Source organism: Lipophrys pholis (genome assembly GCF_963383615.2).
Source record: "Lipophrys pholis genome assembly, chromosome: 20".
NCBI classification, from domain to species: Eukaryota; Metazoa; Chordata; class Actinopteri; order Blenniiformes; family Blenniidae; genus Lipophrys; species Lipophrys pholis.
The window spans coordinates 7,385,691-7,409,176 of record NC_137648.1 but is presented as its reverse complement, the minus strand read 5'-3'; the positions used below and the strand labels follow the sequence as shown (position 1 = coordinate 7,409,176).

Below are 23,486 nucleotides of genomic sequence, written 5' to 3'. Positions count from 1 at the left end.
TAACCTTTATAACTCTTACAGGACATACACAATTAAACTATATTATTGGTATCTGTCATAAGCATCAAAAATGTTAGAGTACATCCTAACAAGTACAAATAATCAACACAACATCAAAATGTAGGTTTGGAATGTACCTGCCTAATATGAGTTTCATAAAATGAGGTTTTACTGGAATCAAAACATGAACTGAACATTTTATAAAAAGCAAAATTTTCCTAAATATGCAGCCTTGATTCTGAATGAGTGCGTTGGCCTGGCGGTGTTATTACCCTCGACTCTTAAAGCGATCGTATTAATTAAAGCATATACGATAACAACACAGCCCTAAATGGTTTTCACAGCATTTCTTTTCACAACTACAAACAAAAATGATGATTGTGCAGTATTTCACCCCGTGTCACCTCTCTAACACCTCATAAGACACATGTATAATTTAATTTATTAAAACGTGCTCAATATTACGTCGCACACCTTGCCGACTGAGGCCACTGTGTCTGAATTCAATATTATCACAACGGCCTTGCTCGCGAATATCAGTCGGACTGAATTAAGACAATAAATCACTGATATTTCTATTAAATTTTCACAGCAGCATGATGAAAAAGAAAATCTTGTTTTTGTGCTCTGAATAAAGCTGAGCGACCCTCCACAGGTGCAGCCGAGCGTCAGCTTTACAATAACTTCCAGAGAAAACACAATGCGCGCAAGGTCAGGACACGCACTTTTCACACATAATTAACGTGCAGCAGATTAATAATAGTGCCGAGAGATTTGGTGAGGAGGAAGTTTAATTAGGGTTGCTTTGGTTGATTTGTGTTCCCACACTTTATCCGCGCCGCGGCTTAAAGACGCCACGAAGTGTGGGCGAATTCGCAGAGTGTTGAATGCAGCCCGAGAGAAAGCGAGACGGGGTGTTTGTCACAGGATGGTTTCATCAGCGCGTCTGCGGAGGGCTCGGACTCACGTGCATGGAGGCCGTGCTGTTCAGCGGCGCCGTGGCGGTGAACGGGGAGGGCGGGGCTAGGGAAGGTGCGGGCTGCTGTTGCTGTGACAACTCGGAGGTGGCGCCGCCCAGGACGGACCCCGCGCCCAAGGTCCCGTCAGCAACCGAGAAAACACCTGTGGGAAGAGACGAGACGTGAACGCCGCGGCCTTCATCTCGGGCTGTATGAAGTGACACCGTTTGACAGTTAATGCGGCTGTAATAGTGACAGTTTGGACCAAGTGAGGTCAAAAACTATAATCACATCTGAATTCTATGTCGCCGTTTTAATTGCAGGGTCTCGATAGTATCCATCCATTCACTCAAGCCTACCAGCGTTTGTCCTTCTGTAACAGGTCAGAGTAATTGAAGCTTTATTGAATAAATTCTTTTGTCCATTGCTACAATAAATATTTGTCATGTAAAGCTTCTTCATACTTCCTACTTCATTGCAAAGCGTGAGCATTTCTGGTCACAATGATATTAAAGATCTGAGCAATAGATTTAGAGATTGCAGGATGAGGAATTCACAAAAAAAATACCTAATTTATATTGTGAAAAAGCTACAGCTCTAATAATTTTCACAAATGTAACATGTGATCCATGTAATCAACACATTTAATGGATGGTTAAGCACGCAGGGTTTTCTATGTATGTTCGTCACTTGATTTTCTCATGAATATTTTTCATTTTAAAAGTATGAAAACACAGCAGAGAAAAAACAAAACTGTAACAATTCCCCTTTATTTTTTGATGATATTTGTAATCCAATACAGGATTAAATTTCATTTGGAAATGAGAAAGGTGTAAAAACTGTTACACTCCATTTTATTTATTTATTTTTTTTAATCTCTAAGCTTTCCCTCTTCCCATCTCTGCTTCCTCTCCTCACACACCCCCTGTGCTCGCCCACTAACTAGGGATAAGCCCTGCCCCTGCCCCCCTTTGACCTCAGCGGAGGAGGGGGGGGAGGGCCCCTCAGCCCCACAAAAGCCTGAATGGCTCAGGGCAGCACGCATTCACTGGGGGAACAAGAGATCTTTGTGCCAGGAGGGGAGGGGTGGACGGAGGGAAGGAGGGAGAGAGATACGAACACTACATGGGCCTACATACTATTTATAACGCTTTGTAATATGCACCAGAAAAATTGATACCCAAAGCAGGGCTGCAGAGGCTGCGGGGGCATGTGCTCCTGCAAGGTTTTCAGCAGCTGGATTAAAGGACAAACCAACAATTTATCAGAGTTTAGCTGAAGCCACCGATGAAACGGCCGACACACAACAAGGGGCGACGCAAAAAACAGCTGCACACCAGAAAGAAACTGCAATTCAATCTGCTAATTAAATATATTTTAATGCATCTTCTAATGTCTGGATGTTGAAGGCTGTGCATACAAGGTTTCATGGTTGACAAATAAGTGAGGAGAATAAAGTGATTTTCTGACTTATGTGGGAAATTGAGTTTAAGCTAAACAATATTTGCTTTGAGTGTGATTTTGTTTCTTAAAGTTCACATGCACAATAGTGACAGTCCACATGTACGATAAAACATTATATGAAAACTTATTTCACTGTACATGTAGTTTGAGCCACATGTTTAAAAGCTGCTGGACCAAAGTTAATAATTAAATTAATTTGTATATTTAATCACCATGAGGAAAAGGCATGTCGTCTCTTTATGTTGAGCAAAATGCAGCCAAGGTAACAGAACTGTATTTTATTAAACTCTCTACAGCAGCAAAGGAAAACACACACACACACACACACACACACACACACACACACACACACACACACACACACACACACACACACACACACACACTTGTGTGATCAATATTGTTGAGCCACAACTGCCTCCATCACTTTTCCTGCTCGCTACGCCTGCAAGCTTAAAAAATATCCACCTTGATTAGTTCAAGCTGGTTTTATCTCGAGAGGAAATCCGTGTTGTCTGTTTAGAGAAGGATATGTTCGCGTTAACAAAAAACGAGAAACGAAAACAAGCACACACGTGTGGGATCTAATTCATAGCCAAATCGACTTGCTCCAAATTCTGTGTCCAGCGCAGCCTGTTAAATGAAAAACTGCAGACCCACTTAATTACAGTTTAAAGTGGAGCATATACAAACACTGCGAAGACATTTGTTTTTCTGAGAATTTTACGACCCCCAACGAGTGTGTGTGTGTGTGTGTGTGTGTGTGTGTGTGTGTGTGTGTGTGTGTGTGTGTGTGTGTGTGTGTGTGTGTGTGTGTGTGTGTGTGGCTTGTGAGAGCCTGATAAAGCCATGTCAGTTACTGACTCAACAACCGTCGAAAAGTGAGAGTCCCTGTAAATATGAACCAATGGTGAAGGAAGAAAACACATTCAGGTTCAAATTTAAGGAGAAGAATATTATAATTAATAATTTAATACAATGATTTACTTTTGTTTATGCAGCAGGAAAAAATATTATTTAAAATGTAAATGAAAAGCTTTCATCATAAAAATGTGTGAACACACCGTAAAATAAAAAGATCCATTTGGAATTCTTTCCTCAAATAAATTTGTGTGACGAACATGTTTTACTTTTTATATGTTTAGCTGTAAATACCCAAACTCGACACATTAGCCGGCAATTTAACTTTAAAAGCAAATACGTGTGTCTACTGTTAAAATGAAATTTCTTTAATGAATGTTTATTTGGTTCTCTAATTTATTCCTGATAATCAAGAATCGTAAACTATTAACCATCTGCAGTGAAAAGCATAGAGCAGGAGACGCATACGACGTGTCACCTTGTACTGTAAAGCACAAGATTCTTACGTTTTCTACTCTTCAGCATAACTGCAATGAAATTAAGGCAACCTTTATATTTCCATGTTGTCTTATGAATGCTGCAGGCAGCCTGACGAGAGGCATGTGGCTGTGTGACACATTCAACACGGGAGTGTTTGTTTGACTTAAGTCATGTCAACTTTATTTATGTAGCCTTGTATCATTTTTCAGTTTGTTGATTTCTGTCCTGTTCTTTTCTTGTTATTCCCCCCCCCAACTCTGACTGATGGAGGCAGATGTTCTCCATCTCTGCTTCTGCTGGATGCTCCTCCAAATTAAAGGAAGTGCTTCCTCCACAGTGTTGATAGGCCTGCTTGAGAGAAATTGCTTCATTTATTTTTTACATACTTTTTTGGGTTGAAACGTTGAATGCAATTAAAGAGCTAGGTTGTTTTGTGCTATATACATAAAACATACTTTTTTTTTTTTTATCACAAGCTTCATCCACCAGCGTAAAATGTATGAAAGATATGACAATGAAAATTAATTTACAAATTGCAATTGAGATACAAAATATTTGTATTTGAATAATACAAAACATTTATGATTTATTTTAGAAATTATGAACAAAAAGGGGAAATGCAGATTTTCTAGTTGATTTTTAAAATTAATTTGTTTTTTAAATTCAATCCTGTTCACAGAGGATTCTCCTGATTTTCACAGCCCCCCCCCCCCCCCACATATTCTGCAGGACCGAAAGCGTGTCCGTACGTGCGCGTGTTTAACAGGAATGATTCCATAAATTAGCTATCAAACAAATAGGGTTTCTCAGTCAATCTTTAGTCTGCTTTTCCCATAAACTCCTGCTGGCCTGAATAAATTCATCTCCAGCAAACACACAGACCACGATGCTCAGTCAGCCCGTCCGGCCCATCAGTGACCCCACCGCCATCAAACATTAACCTAGCCAAAATCTAACCCCCTGCCCCCCCACCCCACACACCCTCCTACCAACACATATCTATCAGGCTAACTATCCATCCATCAGCATGGTGGAGACAGCATGCAGGACGGAAAGGGGGTAGATAAACGACAAGATCCTCCCCATTACTGCCCTGCATTAACCCCTCGCTAAATATTTACAGTACCAAGTAGAGTTGTCTTTTACATACGAACACGCGCAAGGACACACACATTTCATACTCCCTTTCTGCCCTATCTTCTTTTACCAGCTGTTGTCAGAAATGCCACCACTGCTTCAAGGAAAGACACACACACACACACTGCAGAACTTGAGTAAGAGGCATAAAGCACATTATCATCAAGTCCACTGCTGTGGTTCATTGGTATTCAGAAACTAAACACAATCACTAAACTACAAAATATCCCCAAAACACACCTTAGTAATAACTTAGATGATCAGTCCCCCCCCGCACACACACACATACACAAACTCAAAACTACACCGCAGGTAGTTTTAACAACACAAGCACAATATGATGAAAGCCATTGCCTTCTTCTGTATCTGCACTGGCTGAAATAAAAATAAAAATGATGCACATAACACAGCATGATCAATAACAAACAGCATTACTCCATACAACAGAAATCAACAATCACTAAACCCAGCACCACAGTCTGCAAATTGATCCAAAGGTTAGACACCAAAAACAAGACGCTTACTTCAGTCCCATAAATCAGTCATAAAGTAGTGTTGTCACATGATCTGAAAGTTAGGAATGAAACGTAAAAACTACTCAACAATAATGGCGCTCATCTGGATCTATATACAACAATTAAGTGATTCAAGAAAACCTGTAAATCAGTCATTTCATCTGCTAAGTTTGCAGTCAAGGGATGGACGTTATCTGAATATACAATATGCTAATTACGATCATACAAACGCTGCACATAATATTTGCATGTCACTGAGGCGACGCAAACTTAAGACATCCACACCCCGAAATCATCAACAGGTGAGTAGGAACAAGCAAGATGCAGGTAGAAGAGTGCAGCTGAGGGCAGGGGGGGGAAACAAAAGGGTGATGATTCTGGAAGAAAGGGGAGACATTGGATGTGTGGGCTGTACCGAGCCATTTCCATCAGCAGAGGGGAACTCTAAAGCATAAAGACAGTTGCCAAGCAACTGAACACGATGAAAAAAAAACATACAGAGCACTTCCACCTGTGTGAGCAAATAACACAGAAGACACACACACACACACACACACACACACACACACACACACACACACACACACACACACACACACACACACACACAATTACAAAGGTGTGTCAAATTCCTGCAATCTGTGATTGGTAATGTTAATACTACGCTGCTCAGGGGCTTGCCACAAACATTTTATGTTCAATTTATCAGGATTCACTGATGAATCAAGCATCAGGGGCTGAATGTGAGAAATAAAAGCAATACCACGCATGAGGTACTACTATTTAAATCCTTGTGAGGACATCATGGGGGGCCCTATAGATCCTAACAGATCATTGGTTGGGAATTCATGAAATAAATCAGTATGAATCTTTTTTCCCCAAGTGTAGCAACACTGGAGATCATTTCCAGAAACCCAGCATCGCAGACAATGAATGCTCTTTTGTTAGACCCTCACTGAGTTTTCAAAACTCCCCGCCCCAATGTAGAACGCTGTTGTTTTTGTGTTACGTCCGGGTGCCCTCCTCACCTGACCCGCTGGTTGTAGAGCTGCTGTTGCTCTGCAGAGTTCCATTCCTGAGGAGTGACGGGGACTTCTGAATCCCACCGCTGACACCCATGACCCCCAGCCCCCTTTCTCCTCCCCCTCCTCCAGCTCCTAATCCACTGCTGGAAACCAAGCCTGGCCGACCCGAGAGCGTGGCGGTGGAAGCGGAGGAAGGGGAGGCAGTAGCTGAGGCGGAGGAGGACGAGGCAGTGTTGGTTGTGGAGGCTGTGGGGAGAGTCAGGGAGGCAGCTGGCTCAGAGGGCTTCACATCTGTGGTAAAGCAAGGTCCAAATCTGTTGCGCCAGTTGCCCTTCTTTTTCTTCTTCACCCCATCCTCCCCTCCTGCTGCTGCTGCTGCCACGCTGATCCCCAGTCCTGTGCTGGAGGGCTGCGGCCGTTTGTAGCCGGTGGAACCAACGAGGCCGGTCGTCTCACTCGCCGTGTGACTGTGGGAGTTCTCATACAGTTTTCCACCCACTGCGCCAACAGGAAGAGAAGAAACATATATTCAAATATAAATTCTGTGCAGTTTGTTTTCTTGTGAGCAGAAGATTTAAAACAAAAAAACCCACACCAAAACCAAAACGATTACTTGCAAGTATTATTGTTAAACCGTACCGATTGTAATTTAATTTTTTTGGTAAACTGCACTAAATTCCCCCCAAAATACTGAAAATAAATGATCAACATCATGCATTTGACAATTCACCTGGATAGAATATCTACGTTCAAAGCATATTTCCCAGACAAATAAAAAGTGAGCCATAATTAGACCATGGTTATTAAGAATAGATATAAAGCAATAAATGTATCTGTTCAAAAGAATAAACCTAAATGGATAGAGATCAAATGATTGAATATCAAATCAAATAGACGTATTAACAGTGACGTGTGACTTTGAAGTAGGATAGTATATTACAACGAGCAAATCAAAGTCAAGTATGATTAAAGTTACCGACTTCGACATAAATGACAAAAAAAAACTCAATTACAATGAGAGGTTACTGTTTGTTATTGAAAAAAAAAAAATAGAGAAAATGTATCAACATTATTCAACTACATAAACAGTGTACATGTAGTTCCTCTCAACTAAATACAGTATGAAACATGAGACTACACTCCCTCTGAAACAACAGATTTTATTTTTGCAACTCATAAAAGGTTGCCGCAAACATGTTTGACCGCTTTGTAAAGAAAGATTACTCCTTTACCAGCAGTTTTCCTTCTGTGTGTGCCGCATGCCAGTAGCCATTTTGGATCCGATTTTCTCAAGGCTCTCATAAAAAGTAAATGTAAAACCACACTTGAGCTTTAGTCCTTATAAACCAAGGAAAACTCTCTGAACTTCTGTCTACTCCTTTATTTTCAGTGACTAAATACAAGCCTGTGCTACACAGCTTGCAACAGTGGTCCCATGCAATGACATTGAGGAAAATATTGGTTTTGGTGTTTACAGTTAATTATTGGTCAGTTCTCCAAAGCGGGGTCGACAAACATGATTTTAATAGTTAATAAACCGAGAAAAGTATCGATATAATTGCATCACTTGATTGTTTTTTTTCTTTTTTACTTTAACAATTTTTTTGTGTTATAAATGAATTGATTGCTTTGATGTTATAACCAAGGAATAAAAGCACAAAGTATAGCACCTGCAGACGCTGTCGTAGCCGACATAAGAGAACCAAAGAGAGTCGTGGTCCCCTCTGAAGCGCCGCCCTCAGAGCTCGGCTTCACGAGGCAGCTGCTGAAAGACGGAGGGGAGGAGAAGGTAGTTCCACCCCCAGGACGCAACGATGAGTCTGAGAAACTTAAAAAGTCTGAAGAGGATGGAACAGACGGAGTTTTGCTGGCACTAGTCAACAAGAGGCCTGGGAAAAAGGAAGACAAACACACAGGAAAGAAAGGAGTGGAGATAGCGTTGATGAAGTGAGATGAGGGCGAGACAATGGAAAGAAAAAGAAGTTACACACGCAGAACAAACATTGCAATTGTTAACAGTTTCCATACTTGTCTGTGCTGTTATCATGGGAGCAGCAGAAACGAGATAGCCAAAATAAGCATTTTATCTGCTCTGGCGCTCTCTATCTGCTCTCCGGTCAGCCCTCCCTCATCGTGTCGTCCTCCCATGTATCAGAGGAAGTACCTTGAAAACGCTAAGATACGCACGATTTCGACACAAACAACCGCAAACCTGACAAGAGCTTCAAGGTAAAATGTAGAAGATACACAGGCTCTTTGAGAACACTGTCTCCATTCAGGTCATGACCCCCCCTCCCCCCTCCCCAACATGCCCCTTCCACCTGCGCTTGTGTGTGCTGGTCTTTTCCCAGACAAGGTTCCAGATTACAGGAGCCACGGGGCAGTCGAGACGAAACACTGTTATCACGGCTGCACACAAAGTCTGCAGTCTGCACTCGATCTGGTCGATGACGCAGCACATGCACGCGCGCGCGCACACACACACACACACACACACACACAAACACAAATCTCATGCTTATTTGGGTTTTATTAACACGACTGCACTGGCAGGTTTTTTGGGTGAGTGAGCAGAGGAGTGACACTGATGGTTTGTCGCTGCCTTCCCATTTTTCTAACTGCGGGGTTGATTCCTGGTTGTGTGGAGAAATTAGCATACAGGCCCATTTGCAGCCATCTATTCACCTTGATGGAAAGGCCCGGTGGAAGCAGAGACAGATGTAGAGGAGGTTGCCATGGTGACCACAGCAGAGGGGAGGGGTTTCCCTGAGGAGGTGAGAGACTTTCGGCCGCCCCTCTGTCCCACCACATGACCTCCGCCGCTGTTCTTCTTGTTCTTCACCTCAGACGCCGCCTTCGACGCTTCTACCGCCAAGGCGTCCTTGGAGCCGCTGCCAGAGTGGGACGACGAAACTTCCTGAAAGTTGGCGTTGGTGAAACGAGCTGCACTATCCTCCAATCGCTTCTGTGAGGACGCCGGCAGAGAGGCGACGCCTCCCCCTGAGTTACCAGTGTTGTAGGTCTGGAAGGAGAATATATATATATATATATAAAGAATAACAAGGACAAGCAATGAAAAAAAAAATAGAGATTGAAAGAAAAGGGAGGACAGGAACCATGAGAAGAAAATTATCAAGACAAAGGTGGAGGAGTCAGCAGGAGGAGAGGATATGTGAGGGATGCAGGGGATCAACGATAAATCAAACTAACATTACTTATCCAGCCACTCCTGATGTAATAATTAACTAGTTCAACTGTGATTAAGCAAAACAAAGAAGAAAGGAGTGCTCTCACCTTGTCTGGGACCATGATGTTAGGAAGGACGAGGGAGGGAGACATGTCCATAGAGCTTTTTTTGTGTTTGGGTTTGTGCCTGTCTCGCTCCTTGTGTTTCTAAACATGAATAGTTTTTGAAAAAAGGAAAAGGGAAAACCGAGTGAAGACAAGAAAGAAATAAGGACAAAAAAAATATATTTTTTGTTTTTGTTTTGTTTTCATAGAGACATGTGGGATATAGAAAGCATGTGGAAAATATTGAAACCGAGAAGAACAACTCAAACAGGGAGACCTTTATGGACCGTGCACAAGTATTCTTGGGAAGATAACAGTCACAGGGGTGGAAGAAATAAAAGAAACTGCGGTACAAGTTATTATGATATAAACACAGAAGATGAGGAGAGTGTGTGTCTGGGTGAGAGAAAGTGAGAGAGGCAGAAAAAGCACTCCATTTCAAAGGCTCAATCTGAGATGAAAGCCTGGAGATCCACAAAAACAAAGGGAGATGGAGGAGAGATAAAAAGGGGCAAGAGGGAACAGGAATTTAGCATGCTGCGGTGTAGAGCAGAGTGCATCTAAGTGCCGTCTGCTGAAGAGCGCAAGGTCTCGTCATTTCATCCAATCATATCCTTTTTCTTGGACCATCACAGCTCAATTTACACCTTTGCCAACACACACACACGCTGCCATCCTCCTCTCGCATCCCCGGGGTAGCGAAAGTGTGCCAGCACATTTACACCTCACGCACACGCCCCGCACCCCGACACCTTCCTGCATGTGGCGCGTTGGCACACGGGGAACACGAACACACACAGACAAACACACACACACACACACTTCTGCATATGCGCTCAATACACGCGCACACACACTCTTAGAGACAGGCAGTGAAAATATGCAGCGATGCTCAGAGACGACATGGGACTCAACATGCCTATGATGCTCAGTGTCGTGACAACTCTGAGACATCAGAGAGTCCCCCCCCGCTTCCTCCCTGGGTTTCGTTGGGGACCGATTGCAGGGAGGCTTGTGACAGTTTAGCCAGACTTCCTTAAACGAGTGGCGGTTAACAGACCTAACCAGCCAAATCAGGAGGTAGCAGCACTGCTGTGACCTCCCTGCTCGCTGGCTTCCGCCAAACGCTCCAGCTTCAGAAGTTCTGAGGACGTGTTCAACTTTTAAATAGTATTTACTTTTATTTATGAACTTGTTAACATAAAGTTTTAGCAACTAAAGCAAATGTAAGTTGTGAGAAATCTTAGCTCAGCTGTTTACTAATTTTGTTAATTACGTGGACAAAATAAGTTGCAGAGTTTAAAACATTTTTTTTCTTTTTCTTTCTTTCGAGGACATTTTGTAACACCGAGTCTTTTGTCATGACATTTATTTCTGGGCTGCCGATGTAGCTGGCAGTATGCCAACAAAAGGAAAAAGTCTGGTATCAATGTCATGCACATACAGATTGCCTTTTCATTTAAAGTATTTATCAGTTCAGGGGTTTACAAACTTTTTTAATCCTAAAACAAACATCTGGTAACTGCCAGGACTGAAATATGACATTACTATATTAACTACTGAGACACTATTTAAAACTTTTTAATTAGTTTAATAGTGAAAACAAACTCACAAAATTGGTAGGAATTTTACTCTATCACCTTGCGACCAATACAAAATGCTAAGATCTTTATAGTTTATAGTTTAGGAAACACGTGTGCAGACCAAGACCTGCAATCTTAACCACAAGAGCCACTCTCATTTCCCTCTGACATTATGACATTCAAAACGCACTTATAATCTGAAACAAAGACAATAGAACTTATAAATTGCTATATACTTTCACGATATGTACTCAAACTTTGGTTAACGTTGGAGTTAGAGAAAAAAAATTACGTTTAGTTTTTTTTACTTGTTTGACATTTTCTCTCCGCAATAATTTCTTCAGTTCATTCAATAGGAAGATATTTGTCTTTAATTGATCCCTGGTTAGTTTACCAAGGGTCAAGGTCGGAAAGTCAAAGCAGCATGTCACTCATATTCTGAAAGACAGAATACAGAAAACCCTGCGACCAAGTTGGATAAAGTGGTGTAGAAAACACACGGATAGATTGAAGTGTTATTTTATTAAAGCACCACATGTGTCCCTCTAACAAGATAAAAGTCTCTGGGAAAGATCGTTTGTGGTGCAACAAAATTATAACAACTTATTAACATGTAGTTTTGTGAAGGGGGGGGGGGGGGGGGGCACTATAAAGAGATTGAGGAGCCACATGCAGCTACAGAGCGGTCTGCTGCCTGAGACCAGCTCACACTGAAACCTTTTATGAGGAGTATTAATGGTGAGCAAACAACAAATTGAGGTGTTGCCATCAACAAGAATGAAGTGTAAATCAACTTGTCAAAACAACTGAAGCAAGAGTGGCCCAAACCCTTATTTTATTCATTTCTTTTGCCCTTTAAAAGGACTTACATCTGTTTTTGGTTTTTTTTAAATGTATGTTTATTTATTTATCTAGATTTCTTTCCAATACTCCAATGTCTTTGGTCATGTATAACTAATCTAATTTATTTCAATCCTTTACACCTCCGCGTGTTTGGGGAAAATAAAAAAGACGGAACAATCTGAGCAGAAGGCAGGTAAACGATAACAAACTGTTTGAAAATACAAATCCAGCCAACATTTCCTCTATGTGGCAAATTGATTATTTATACAATTTGATAACATTAAACTAATTTAATTCCATTGAAGCTTAAAATATCGACTGGCACATTAGAAGATGAGGACACAGTTACTGCTTCTTCTGAATCTATATCGCCATATATTTCTATTGGAAACTGCCATTTCATAGATTTTTGCCTTTTTTCAGCGTGAAAGTTTGCAAGAAACTGCAGCGCGGTCCTTTTTCTGTGTTTGACATAGCTGTTTACACCACCCGATTAACCAGCATCTATCTTAAGATGAGAATTGTGGGACACAATAAATAAAAGCGGCGCTAAAACAATTTTGAGAAACAATGTATAAATTAGGATGGAGTACATAGTAATATCTGTTTATATAAAGGCCCTGAATGTATGTAGCTTTGAGAGTTACTTTAACTAAAGCGATTTTGCTGAGCAAGCAAATTTGGTTAACAGCTTCCTCTTCAGCAGCAATGAGTTATGGTAGTGGAGAGAGGGAGAGTGACGGAGAGGTAAATTCTTTGGGATTCCCTTGTTGTTTTTCATGAACATTCCTGAGGAAGGTGTTGATGGACAGAAGCCGAGCCGAGAGGGTCGGATAACACACACACACACACACACACACACACACACACACACACACACACACACACACACACACACACACACACACACACACACACACACACACACACACACACACACACACACACACACACACACACACACACACACACACACACACACACACACACACACACACACACACACACACACACACACACACACACACACACACACGGAGCAATGGGCGTGGGAAACAAAACACACACACAATGTAACCCTGACACACTCTTATCAATCAGGTCAATTGATTATACAGCCAGGGACAAAGCCTTTCAGCATGTCCTCTCCTCTCGCCGTCTCTCTCACTCTGTTGCTGACCATTAGGGCCCGATCATTTGACATGTCCGAGTAGCTTTTGAGACTGTGTGGGGTAAATATGAGCGGTGGTCGACAATGATGACTGCGTCTATTTATCAACAAACTCCTGAACAATGAGCAATTCAACAACGGGCTGAAATCCTCTCCGTCTATGTCGAATCCTGAATGTGGGCCTCTGAAGAAGGAAAGAAGATATAAAAACTTTCCTTTTATTTTTTTTTTCCCTCACCGACCTTGAAGTATATCAGAGTAAAATCTGTGTATAATTTGTAATCCTTTACATACACATATAATCCACAAAAATATACATTAATATACAAACAATGGTGTTGGGATATAGGAAAATGTAAGCATCATTGTATTATTTTCATCCAATCAAATCAGTGAGGAAAACACACATTTGTGTTTATGAGTACTAAACATTTCTTTCAAAATGTTACATGTGTAACATTTTGAAAACAAATAGGTCTTATTGCCATGTGCCATCAACAAATAAAGGACCTCATTTATAATCTATACTTGGTCAACCTGGTTTTCATTTACTATAAATAGTTCTTAAAAAAAAAAAAAAAAAAAGAAAGTATCCAAACTTGCCCTCGTGCCCAATAAAGGGTTAAAGATTTGCTTCCAGCTGTGGGTTAATTCATTGACTAAATTGAGGAGCAAGCCAAGTTAAGAACAGAGCAAATCAGGAGAACAAATATTCTCCAACTTGTTCTAATTATTCACAGCAGAGGATTCAGGGCTTTTTTTTTTTGCATTAAAAAAATGTTTGGAATTGTTGAAATTGTGTGTATTGAAGTGATTCTGAATGTTTCTAATGACTAAATGCACTAAAAACAGACGCATTTTGGATAATTACAAAGAAAAAATGGAATTCTGTTTTAAAAAAATTCTGGCATTTACATTTCATTACATTATTAAAAATACAATATTCTTGGAGAAACACGGAAATATTGTCATACACAGTATTTCTGTGCATTTCCCCCCCAAGAATTTGTAACAATTTTTTGTAAACTTAATGTTTTATTGAACAGACATTGTAAAATCACATTTTGTTCTAAAAAAATATCATACAAAAATAGTATATTTAACACGCTGAAGCCATAAGACATGTAGAAATGAACTGGATTTTAAAACAATATATAAATATTAATCTGTTATGTATCTGACCCATTGAATTAAAGACAGCTGTGATGCAGTTAACACCCTACAAAAGAATAGGATCATGTACCTTTTTTTTTTTTTTTTTTAAACCACCGCCCATAATTAAGATATTACATTCAATTAAAGGATTATTTATCACATAAAATGCAAAGACAAATGTTGTCTGTTAATGACTTGATACAGCACATATTCTAAATGCCCCACAATTCAACACAATAGCCTCAGGAGGATGACAAGTGGGGGTTGTAGACGGCGCACTAGGGGGAGTGCGGAGAGGAGAGGGAAGACCGGCAGAAAGGGAGGAACAGGAAGTAAAGGGGAAAATAATCCAGCTTGGCCTGGCAGGAATTCCCCTGTGCCGTTTCCTGCAGGATTCCTGACCAACCATTTTGTGTGTGTGTGTGTGTGTGTGTTTTCCTGCAGCTCTTCTCTAAGCGGCCAGTGTGTGGGGGATATTTAAGTCCCTGCTGTAGGTTGACTGCAGGGTCTAGCATGAGGTTGGTATAGATGTGAGCCTCCAAACCACATAACAAATGCATGCGCTTGCACACACACACACTCGCTCACACACACAACTGAGCAAAGTGATCTCTGACCCAGGAATGGGGATGGAGTGTGTGTACGTGCAAGACGAGGGGGATACTCTAATGCTAATCAGGCAAGCATCAACAAAAGCCAGGGCAGTGACACACACACACACTAACACACACACACACACACACACTAACACACACAATTCCAAACAATCAATTGAGCTATTACTGACTGCTTTGCAGACAAATCAAGAAATTTCACATAATTCCAGCAAAAGATGCAGTGAAAAATGAAAGAAGAGGGAACTAAAAGCATTTTAGGCACATTACAAAAACGTCTCCACCAAGCTGCCTGCATAAACACCTTTTTAAAAATAAACAGCATCTCATTAGAATATGAGCATTTCAATATGTGACAGGGATATAATTACTTCTTTTTTTTTTGCCATTCAGGTAACACAAACAGGCTTAATGTGGAAACCGAATTCATCAGATTTTAACATGTCAAGGTGAAACAACAGGGCCAAGACACACTTTCAACATCCATCCATCTACTTTGTGCAGCCTTGAAATAAGGAACCTGCACTGACATGAGACATGAGACATATCAACATATTTTCTGAGTGTTATTTAAAATACGTGATTCTCACTATTTCCATGGCATTAGTAGAAATAAACTTTTTATTGGATATTATGGTATTTTCCCCTTTTCACAAAAACTAATGCAAGCTCTGTGTTTGAAAACACATCGATAGTGAATTCATGGTTAATCCTGGGCTGCACAATGTTTCAATGGTTGGCTCTCTGTCGCCTCGAATGAGAAGTTCCCCGTTTCAAATCCGGATTGGGCTTGGGGTCCTTTGTAGATGGAGTTTGTCTGTTCTCCCTGTCCATGAGTTGGTTTCCTCCCGTAGTCCAAACATGTGCATTTGAGGGTTATTGTTACTTGTAAATTGTCTGCAATTTGTGATTGTCTCTGTTTCCTTAGGAAATGTCTGTTAGCTTTGTCCAATCTTCACACAGTTGCCTGACTGGGTTCAGTATATATTTTATGTCTTCTTATGGATTAAATATATATTGTTCATAAAAATAATTTAAGGATTAAAAAAAAGCCGTCATTGTTAACTGGCTGCAATGAGACCGTTGGCTGGGGATTATTAAAGAGATCAATGGGATGGAGGAACGGACTTGATTTTTGAGAAAGAAGAAATCAATGCAAAATGGACTGAATGAGTAACTTTCATGAAATAGAAATGTGGACCTTGTTCTGTTTTCATTCATTTGCGTTTTTTTATTTCATTATTTTAATTTTTTTCAATAATTGTTGTATCCTTTGCATTATTAAAAACGTTCTGCACAACCTTACAACTCAATGACTGACTTGCGGGTAATTGTTTAGACTGAATCCCTACATCAGGTTACTTGGAGCTTTAAATCTTTGGCATACTGTTTTGCTTTGCTGCATCTCGTCATACTGTTTCTGTGTGTGTCTTTTGTATATGTGATGGTAAAAAAACTAATCATAAAATCTGAGAATAAAAGAGATGATAAGTAAGTTTTTGTTGTTTTTTTCTTTTTTGGATATTCTTTGTCTTTTATTCTTTTTGTGGCAGAGTTAATCATAATAAACACACCGAGTGGCTTTAGAGTGAAGACCATGTGAAAATCACCCGTGATGAACCAACACCAACCAGCCCCAATATTTTGTGACATAATTAAGGGGGAAAAAAACTAAAAAGTTGCACCTTTTCCCATTACAACCAACAGAGTGAGGATGGATGCATATTCAAAGTGCCGTCCAAACGGGACACACCATTGGAAAGTGTTTGGTGGGAGAATTAATGGCAGTGAACAGAAAAAACTCTCAGCTCTCTAAACAGCTCAACTGTAAAGGGACAGACGTATTTGGGGACATTAGACCGAGCCTAAAAGTATCCAATACCTATTAATATTTAGCTATAAATCCAAAGGTTAGATCGTCTCGCTCTGTCCTGGGCTGAAAAACTGAAAAGTGGAACTGATGAGTGGGCATATCCTGTAAATGCTGATTTCACACAGCCCATGATTACATGCTCAGCTAACAGCCATGACTTATTAACTCACACACATCTCATATTCATTCAAGTCTGTGATCAGCTGGTGGTCACAGGTGCACTGCAGTCGCCACAACATACAATTTCAGCAGTGGTTTGGACATCCTATTCAGAGCTTTTCAAACTTGTTCAGAAGGGGAAAAAAAAGAAAGAAAGAGATTAAATATAACATTTTTGAGGACATCGGCCCATATCTAAATATTTATTTTTTCCTCTAAGCATCAGACTGCAATACTATCTATAATCCACAAACCACTTTTTCTACTATATTTGGTTATTCAAATAAAACTACACCTTAAGAGGCTGGACAACATAATGTCCCGCTGTCTTTCTCTTTCTGGATGCGTCCGTCCCTTCACAGTGTGAGCGTGTAACAGTGATAGGGTATGTTTCTGGTGGAGTCGCAGTCGTAGGTGGAAGGCATAGAGAGGGTAAGATCTGAGGACTGTCTTACCTTCTTGTCCTTGTCTGGGGTTCTATCCATACACTGAGAGGAAGAGTCACTTAAGCTTTGAGTTCTACTACCACGGCCCCTGCTCCTTCGCTAAAAAGGTAAAGAGGAACTCCAGGTTACTGGATAAAGTCCACAATTCTTTTTTTCTTTAAAGCTAGAAGTAGACAAATAGAGTCTATTAAAAAATAAATAAACAAACTGGAAAAAAAGACTGAACGAACTGAGAATAACTCAAACTTTTAAATCAAACAGTTAAAAAAAACAGTCATGAGCATTTGTTATAAAGATGGTGGCAACAAGGATAAGCCAGAGTGGCAAAAGGTCATTTATGAAAAAGGCAACTACTTTCATGACCAAAATTCATATTTCAGAGTCAATCAACTGTACAAAACTACTTAAAGGCAATCTCATTTAAAAAAAATTAAAAAAGTGTTTTAGGGTTTTTGGTCATTTTCCTTAGCACAAGCTGTCACACCAACACTGCTAATAACACCACACAGAGGATTTTTAATCAAAAACTGCACATGCCAGGCTTGTCTTCAAAAGCAAAGATCCATGAGCAGAGATTGGATTTCTTTTAGTACTCAATTTTAATCTAATACAGTGAGTCTCCCTGGTGCACCGTAGGATACATCCATCACGCAGAAATCTCTAAATAGTCTCAATCTGGGTCTCCACACAATCCAGCTTAACCTTGGGACCCAACAAAAACTCACAAGGTGAAGCTCTGAAACATTTTACAACTGAGTTATAATTCTAGAAATCTATCTTGAGTGTAGTTTACAAAGTACAATCGCAACCAACAGAGTAAAACATCTGACAAAAAGCTAAATCACAGCATTTACAAATCAATGTCAGATGATCCAAACACTCTTTTGTGTGACAAATGTCCAATTCAACCGAGTGGGAAAGCGACGCATTCATCCAGACATTCACATTACCGAGAACTAAAATGGCAAACAAATCCACCTCTATCAAAATGAAATCGCTGTAGTTGTGACTAAAGGAGGATAATATAAGTTCAAAATTACATTTGGCTACTTAGTCCAGCCAAATTTCATATGTTTCTAACATGGTGTGAACATTCATCAAGTGACATTTCATGAAACCCATTCAGTGAACAACATGGCTTTCTTCACCATTGATTCCCTCTCGTACACTCCTGTCATCCATACAGTCCCTGGTTAATGACATTATGCCCCGGCGTCCAAAGCAATTCATACGCGATCAATGTAATCAATGTAGCAGCATGAGTTTTTCCATCAGCGTTTGTTAACATTGCAAAATGTCATGTGTGTCTGTGTGTTGCCAACATAAAGCCTGTGCCGTCATTCAACAATTCATAATAGTTCAGTCGTGTTCCTGTTCTTTTATCTGCTGCCCTCCCTGCAGCTGATGCAGTGTAAACACAGACATATTGCATGTGCCTCGGAGTTAACCGGGAGGATCACAACAGGTGATCACTTTAGTGAAAGTCTGGATATAAAGCACATCTCTTCTGTGAATCCAGCTGTTACATATAATTAGATATACATAAAACTTTGTTTTCAATAGGTGGGTGCACAATAGGGGAAGGTGATTGCACAATTAATCGTAGCTTTGAACAGGCAAAAAAAAAAAAAAAAGAGAGACATCTGTGCATCAGCATGCGGGGGCTGTAAAAGCATTCTTCAAAAAATCTTTACTTGTGTCAGTTTGAATTCAAAAGCATGAAATAAGGCTGTTCACACAAGAGTTACCAACTAGAAACAGGCCAGTTTTATTCCTTGTAGAAAAGTTACATACAGATTGAAAGATTTTCCGGTCTGTATGAAACAAGCACATTGGCTTGCAGTGCATTTATTTTGCATTGCAATTGAATGCACATGTGCTCAGCCACTGTGATGGTGCAGTAAATTTCACATGTTGTTGAAATAGCAGTTTTAAATTCGAATGAGCGAGCAGCACAAACAGGACACTGAACTTCACTGACGTTACTGGAGTATATTTACTTGCGCATGTGCAGAAAAACTATTGACAATAGCACAGCCGTGCCCATGTGCCGAAACTAGGCATTTCAAAGAGATGTGGGGCATCTCGAAAATGTTTCTCTCACAAAGCTGTTGTCCAACTCAAAACGCTGTTGTCACACAAACAGAAAAAACACAACAGGAGTGTAGTTTTCAGTTGGCGTGTAAAAGAGTGAGGTTGTCCTGTTTGGTTCTGCAGTGAAATCCAGACTCAAACATCCTCTTCCAGCTCCTCCAAACTCAGCCCAATGTGACCAGTCCGGATTTAAAAACAAAAGCGCTAAAGACAAATTGGGATGTGCAAAAATGATGATGGCAGATGGAAGAGGATAGATGGAGAGAGATGTGTGCAGGGGTAAAAGGGTAAAAGAGCAGCGAGGGATGTGGGAATGGATTCACTGATCCAGTGAAATAAGAGCAAGGCAGCAGAGAGAGAGAGAGAGAGAGAGAGAGAGAGAGAGAGAGAAGTCCGTATGAAAGGGAAGATTGGAAAAGATAAGGAGAAAGACTTGAGTGTGGAGTGTGAAGATACGAGGGGATGAACAGAAACATGAAGGAATAGCCGGTCACTTCTGAGAGAGGTGCGCGCGCGCGTGTGTGTGTGTGTGTGTGTGTGTGTGTGTGTGTGTGTGTGTGTGTGTGTGTGTGTGTGTGATCTACAAAGTTATTCCTGCTTGGTAGTGGAACGAAAGAAACAAGACAACTTCTTATCAAACAATTTTTAAATCCTTATCATGCAGATGTTGTTGCTGCTATGAATGTAGTGAGATTGGTTACATGATCAGATTATATACAATTAATCATGTTAGACATTATAAGATCTTAATTGTACCTTAAAGAGGTCAAAAAATATCATTACTTTTATTATGTTGAGAAGAAATGTACTGATCGTCCACGAGGTGATGGCATTGAGTACTAAAGAGTTATGCTGTGTTAAGAGATAGGACAAAAATGTGAGAGAACACTTACCAATTTGCTGTGATGGTATTTGCAATATCCACAATATTTGACATTGTCTGCATCTGATCCTTGTTCCTCACATAACAGCCCTGCAAACTGGGCACTGTGGTGGAGCAAAAAAAATGTAATGAAGAAATGTGACTTGTACACGGGAGGAATAGTGAACAGCGGAGAAATTGTGGTTTTCATATTGTGTGTTATGTTCAGTTCTCAAACCTCAATATATTAGGTAGAACAAAACCAGCAGTTACATGTGGATAATGGTCTCTTGTTGGCTATAATATTGCATAAAAATTACAGTTGAGGCTTTAAATTACAGGAATCCATGACAATCTCAAGATATATGGGATTGGTTTTGCTCAACAGTGTATCCAGATCCAGAAGTCGGGAATCTGAGTGAAGATCGGATGACACAAAGTCAGTCTTTGTCAAATGAGGTTAACGTAATGTGAACTTGTCTCACCATGTTACGTGAAACGCCTGTCTGCAGCCATGCTTGTTGCAGGTCATACAGGCTCCAGTGGCTGCTTTACTCTCTCTGCCCTGGTCCTCACAGATATAGCATGTCTAGGAACAAACACATACAGTTAAACGAGTCCATCCCAGTTCAAAAACACATCTAATGCCCAACACGTCGAGAATGTTATTATAGAATGATTTTGTTACCTTGTTATAGCGTTCATGCGGCACAGACTGGAGGACTATTGGCTCCATAGTCGAGACATTAGCAAACTCTACCTCAGGTATGTAAAGGGCACAAACCACATGGGCCCAGCCTGTAAAGACGCACAAAGACGAACTATCAGTCAGGTTTGTGGTAACATTTCACAGCATACACACAGAAATGTTAACCACCTGTTAAAGTCCCAGAAAAGCTATAAAATGTGTGCTGAATTGAAGCATGTCAACCACTCACTGATTTGTTCCTTGCAAATGTTATCATGCAAAAAATCTTTGAGAGGTTTAAGATGGATAACATGAAATCCTGAAGTATTTTTTTGTGCATGGTGTTCGGAAATCTACTAATGAAACAAGATTTAAATTGAACACAGGCAGATGCTCAAAGCTAATGCTGTGCTCCGAATGGAGCTTCCTAGATTTAAACTGATATAAATGCAGTGAAAGTGGGAAAAGGCCACCCAACAGTCAGTTACAAAGTAACTTTTGTGCCGTGAATATCAAGTCAGAGTGAGGAAAGTAGGCCAAAGCTAATAATAGGACCCATCTATTTTTAGTTTTTTAGGTCAGATTACAGATGTGGTTACATTTACATATCAAAACACACACCAAAACAGCAAGTTCTGAAATGTCAAATCTCCAATACTTTCATTTGCAAATGGGTGTACTTAAGAAGCGGTTTACTGCTCCCCAGCACACACACAGCTGCCTGTCAGTGAAGAAAAACTGGGGGCAGTGGAACGACAGCAGGCCATGGTGGACTGGCAGCAGAATTGACGACGAGCTGAGGAGGAGCTGGAGGAGGTGAACAGGAGGTCAAATAGAGGTGGGAGTCTCTCGCCACACTGGAGGTGTCTGTTTTTCCCCATAGTGGAAACAAAAACAGGCTTAAACTTACAGTTGAACCCCTGACCTGCCTTTGACCTGGTGAGCAGGACAGGAGGAGGAGGGCAGAGGGCGGGACGGAGGGGAGGGAGCGGGTGTAAAACGGGGGCATGTTGTTGTTTTGAAGTCCCTCCAAGAATCTGGAAGAGGCCTATAAAACAGGACTATAAAAGTGGCACAACATTCCCCCTCAAACAGAGCATTCACACTTTTAGCCTCCAAAAAGCCAACACAGCATCGTTCTGCTGACGTCCCTTTCTCCAAAAGGTTATCAGAAGCTCAAATGTTAAGGCACAACTTAAATTTGGTCGAGGACTTCTGAAGCGAAGGCCTGTCGGCTGGTTATAGCGACAGATTAGTTCAATCGTGACACCAACAGCAGGTAAAATAACTAACTTGTACTCATGTTGTCCTTGCGCTCATTGAAAATCATCATCGTGTCGCCATACGAATATTTCTTCTTAATGACTTTTGATGACGTAAAAATCTTTTAGTATGCAGATTTCCTGGACATGTGCTGCAATTTTTCAATTTAAGCTGTAATGGTGGACAAAGAGGAGGTCTTGGCAGGCAGATATAGACTTTATCTCTACATGTTCATGGCTCTTCTTTATTCTCAGCCGGCAATTTGTTAAAATGTTGGATCAAAAACCCATTTCAGACAAATCCCTTTGGTCCCCTTTATTACTGTCCCACCTGAAATAACAGCAAGTACCACACAGATCAACAAGTGAAGAGGAACTGACAAGAAGAGAGAAACGGAGTCTGGGAAAAGAGATGGTGACAGAGAAATGGGAGGAAAAAGAGAAGAGGGAAAGAGAGAGAGAGGGGTCATGGGAAGGGTAAAATAAAAGAGAAAGTAGTAAAACGGTGTGTGTTAGTGTTGTCCTGATGCCTCCCTGCAGGCCTGGACACAATCCCACAGCTGTGCCTCTCCCTGGCTGACTACAACACACACACAACACACACACACACACAGAATATTTACAGTCTCCACCAAGCTGACCTCCAAATGAACCCAAAAAGGAGACTCCTCACAGGCCATGCACTATACCCATCCTGGCCCGCCCCCTCATAAACATACACGCACACACTCACACACTCTCATAAAACAGACTGGCAAGGACGGTACAGAGAGGCAGCACACACAACAAACAGCAACATAACTCTCCCAGCACGCTCACACCCCTTAAACTTGCTGGTGACATGCAATTAATGACAAAATACACAAGAGGCGAACCACAGACGTGTGTGTGTGTGTGTGTGTGTGTGTGTGTGTGTGTGTGTGTGTGTGTGTGTGTGTGTGTGTGTGTGTGTGTGTGTGTGTGTGTGTGTGTGTGTGTGTGTGTGTGTGTGTGTGTGTGTGTGT

General features: G+C 40.9%; 1 protein-coding gene across 1 annotated transcript in view; it reads right to left on the bottom strand.

Annotated features, from left to right (window-relative positions):
• mllt10 (MLLT10 histone lysine methyltransferase DOT1L cofactor) overlaps positions 1 to 23,486 on the bottom strand; it is a 49,569-nt gene that overhangs the window by 15,996 nt on the left and 10,087 nt on the right. Inside the window, 8 exon segments of the mRNA XM_080489762.1 lie at positions 968 to 1,122; positions 6,445 to 6,939; positions 8,112 to 8,330; positions 9,127 to 9,463; positions 9,736 to 9,834; positions 20,564 to 20,657; positions 21,018 to 21,121; positions 21,221 to 21,330. Of these exon segments, the coding sequence (XP_080345888.1) occupies positions 968 to 1,122; positions 6,445 to 6,939; positions 8,112 to 8,330; positions 9,127 to 9,463; positions 9,736 to 9,834; positions 20,564 to 20,657; positions 21,018 to 21,121; positions 21,221 to 21,330 (1,613 nt within the window).